At 46.9% G+C, this 3752-nt stretch overlaps 2 protein-coding genes across 3 annotated transcripts in view; one reads left to right on the top strand and one right to left on the bottom strand.

Annotated features, from left to right (window-relative positions):
* The window catches only part of DRG1 (developmentally regulated GTP binding protein 1), a 16563-nt gene extending 12880 nt beyond the window's left edge, over positions 1–3683 (bottom strand). The window contains exons 1-2 of one of the 2 annotated variants that reach the window (XM_026860002.1): positions 3679–3683; positions 287–291 (exon numbers count right to left, since the gene is read on the bottom strand). The gene's annotated coding sequence lies outside the window, so the exon portion shown is untranslated. Of the gene's footprint in view, positions 1–286; positions 317–3678 lie in introns of those variants that run through there. The other variant, XM_026860003.1, reaches the window with a different exon arrangement.
* Positions 1–3752, top strand: part of PATZ1 (POZ/BTB and AT hook containing zinc finger 1) — an 18988-nt gene that overhangs the window by 476 nt on the left and 14760 nt on the right. Inside the window, exons 2-3 of the mRNA XM_026859934.1 lie at positions 8–1002; positions 3357–3420. Of these exons, the coding sequence (XP_026715735.1) occupies positions 8–1002; positions 3357–3420 (1059 nt within the window). The remainder of the gene's footprint in view (positions 1–7; positions 1003–3356; positions 3421–3752) is intronic.

Here is a 3752-nt window from a genome sequence, read left to right as displayed (position 1 = left end):
GGCCGGAGGGGCCCCGGCGGCGGCCGGCGGGGCCCCCGGGGGCGGGCGGGAGCTGGAGATGCACACCATCAGCTCCAAGGTGTTCGGAGACATCCTGGACTTCGCCTACACGTCGCGCATCGTGGTGCGGCTGGAGAGCTTCCCGGAGCTCATGACGGCCGCCAAGTTCCTGCTGATGCGCTCCGTGATCGACATCTGCCAGGAGGTCATCAAGCAGTCCAACGTGCAGATCCTCGTGCCCCCCGCACGCCCCGACATCATGCTTTTCCGTCCGGGGGCTGCCGACCTCGGCTTCCCTCTTGACATGACCAACGGTGCCGCTTTGGCACCCAATGGCAATGGCATCGCTGGCATGCCCGAAGACGAGGCCACGCGGGCTGCGCTCACTGCTGCCCAGTCCTCCCTACCTGTGCTGCAGGGCGTGGACCGCCTGCCCATGGTGGCAGGACCTCTGTCCCCACCGCTGCTCGCCTCGCCCTTCCAGAACGTTGCTGCTAGTGCCCCCACTTTAAGCACCAAGCGGGGCAGAGGGCGTCCCCGCAAAGCCAATCTCTTGGACTCCATGATGTTTGGTACCCCGGGCGGCCTGCGGGAGGCCGGTATCCTGCCTTGTGGCCTCTGTGGGAAAGTGTTTACGGATGCTAATCGTCTTCGGCAGCACGAGGCTCAACACGGGGTGACGAGCTTGCAGCTGGGCTACATAGACATCCCACCCCCAAGACTGGGTGAAAACGGTGTCCCCGGTCAGGATGACCCCGATGCACCCCGAAAAAGAAGCAGGACGAGGAAACAGGTGGCCTGTGAGATCTGTGGCAAGATTTTTCGGGACGTGTACCACCTGAATCGGCACAAGCTGTCACACTCTGGCGAGAAGCCTTACTCTTGTCCAGTGTGTGGCTTACGGTTCAAGCGGAAAGACAGGATGTCCTATCACGTTCGATCTCACGATGGCTCTGTGGGAAAGCCCTACATCTGCCAGAGCTGTGGAAAAGGCTTTTCCAGGTAAGAGAGTGCTTAGAAGGACCTTAGACGCAAACAGAGACCTAGGAAGTTGTCTTTCCTATCCCTTGGGAAACAGGAGCAATTTGTACTTAGGGTAGTTTGACTGTTCCACTTTTAAAATGTCTGGAGAAATGAGACTTCCATCGTCTCCGCTGGGACGGTACTCTACAGTCTCTTGAAAGGGTTTAAAAGTAATTAAGACATAGAACTGGGAGTCAGCTGGCTTCTGGGTAACATTCCCAGCTTTGTCCCAGGCTTGGTGTATGTGTGTCCTTGAGCAAATCAGTCTCTCCCTCAGATGACTCTTGTGTGAAATGGGTAGTGAAATAATTACCTACCTCACATAAACGTCTGGAGACTACTGATTTGTAGGTAGTTTGAAGGTGCTGTTGAAGTGCAAAATATTAATACATCTCAAGATTACTATTTTTCTCGTATCCATTTTAAATTTTCTTTTTCTTAACTTCCCTTCATTTCTCTTAGTTCGTAATGTTTTTTATCACCCAAATGTGAAGGAAGAGGTGAGATTTCAAAGGCTGCAGCATCAAGTATCTTTTAATACATGATCTTTGTGTCCTTTGGGTTTACATCCTTCTGAAGGGGATCCTGTTTCTGCCCTGCAACATACGTAAGATCTGTGCATTTAATGTTGCTGATTTTTTGTTGTCGCTGTTTGTGGGAGTTAATTTAATAAGTAGTTTGATACACGTAGTCGTGTTAGTGGTATCTTACAGTCTTGAGTTAATGAATTTCAAACTTTTTTGGAAGTTTGATGCTCGCTTTGAGATTAGAAGTAGTGGGGGGAGGGGGATGCGTACATTGTGTTACTTTCGTAGCAGCAGTCGGTTTTCTACAGCAGTTGATTTGCTCTAACAGGAGGGAAAGAATCGAGATAGGAAAACAAATCAAAAGGCTACCAGGCTATGTAAACGTAGGAATTGTGCCCCTGCTAGATCCCTTGTTGATAGAGGGACTCTTTGTTACTGAATTTTTTTTTTTTTTTTTTTTTTTTTTTTAATGGGCAATAATTAGGGACTGCAGATTTAGTGATGGAAAGTCATAAAATGAAATTTCATCTGTGGCTAGAAGTGAAAGTGTTTTTCTTATTACAGCGCTACCTGGGATCGTCTGCCAATTTTTATTATTTTTGTTCACACTTAAAGATTTCTGCTGTTGCTGTATGAAAGGTTGTTGTCAACAAGAGAAAGTGCAAGATACATGTTGAGTTTTCTTTTTCCCAGTAAGTTAATGTGAACAGGCAGGAATGCTGTTATAGAAGTAAACAACAAAACTGTCTGCCTAACTTTGTAAAACCGAAGTATGAATGAAAAGTGGAGACTCTTTTAAGTTGCAGTATTCAGTCGTAGGAGCAGCCAAAGGAAGCTGGAAGCGTGATGTCTCTTTTGAGTGTCCTTCCCCTCATTCAGCAGCGCAGCAGGAGGGGTTTCTAGGCTTGCGGGTCCCAGAGGGACCCCAACCAGTCTTTCCGGTTACACCGCCCCAGCCCACTTGCTGGAGCATCAGGTTTAACAGCCTGACTGCAAAGTTCAGGCTATTTTCTGTCTGCAGTGCGTGAATTCCATCCCGCGCCCTCCCATTGGCGCAGCTGGGAAGTTGGGGGAGGAGAGGGTGGAGAACTTGTTTCCAAGCAGTTTTGGCCTCATACAATGAAAAGCTTTCTTCCCACTGGGAGAAACTCCCACCAGGAAAATCTGCAGCTATTCAGTCCTCTCTTCTTCAAAGTAGGTTTTACCGATTGTGAAGAATGGTTGAACTTTTTTTTCAGTAATAATTTGCTCTTCCATTGCACCTTCTAGTTGGGACCTTCAGAGCACTTTATTTGTATTAATGCAGTCTCCCTACCAAGTTGTGAGTTAGGACAGTATTTTTTCATCTTGCTGCTGGAAAATGTGCCACAGCAACTGGGTTTAGAGTCAGTCTTTTTGCACAGAGGTGCTTAAAGTTGGCTTCTTATATCTGTGTTTGCGACACAAACCAAAAGGGCCTGATTTTCAAATATTCAGCAACTGTAAATCAAAGTGCCCTGACTGTCAAGATCTAAATAGGATTTTGGAAGGGGACATGCAGGCTTGAAAATTGTAGCTTGTATTTCCTGTTTTCTCTGATCATTCAGTCATAATTTCTTCTTGAGAAAATGCTGCTTTTTTAGCAAGTTGGAGAGGGTGCTTACCAAGGTAGAGTCCCAGTTGTTGGTGATCTGGTACTTTGGAAGTTAAATATCACTACATTTGTAATAGATCCACCACTGGGATCTCTCTTTTTTTTTTTGGTTAAAAATGTAAGTTTATTTTTAGTATTTGTTTTAAGTGTTCTTATGTGTATTTTCTTTTAAGGCCAGACCACTTGAATGGACACATCAAACAGGTGCATACCTCAGAGAGACCTCACAAGTGTCAGGTAGGAGCTGGAGGGATTTAGACTGATGTATGGGTAATATTTGGCATTGCATTTGTGTGTGCAGACAATTATGAAGTATCAGTAAAAATGCCATGTATGTATGAACTGGGATAAATGTCTGTAAATGAGTGTTCAACAGTGACAGCTGCTTTACATCCCTCCTGTCCCCCAGCCCCTTGTGTCATCTACAGCTTTGGGCCTTCTGCCTTCCTTACCTTCTACCAGATGTTCTTCCCTACTGCTCTTCCCCAGTCTCACCCTGGATCTCCTACCCAGCCACCTTTCCCTGGGCTCACAGTCAAAGTCACAAATGATTCCCTTTGGCCCACCCC

This window comes from Athene cunicularia (genome assembly GCF_003259725.1).
Source record: "Athene cunicularia isolate RWA chromosome 15 unlocalized genomic scaffold, athCun1 chr15_part1, whole genome shotgun sequence".
NCBI classification, from domain to species: Eukaryota; Metazoa; Chordata; class Aves; order Strigiformes; family Strigidae; genus Athene; species Athene cunicularia.
The sequence above is the reverse complement of the archived record's forward strand: the minus strand, read 5'-3'. Positions and strand labels throughout refer to the sequence as shown.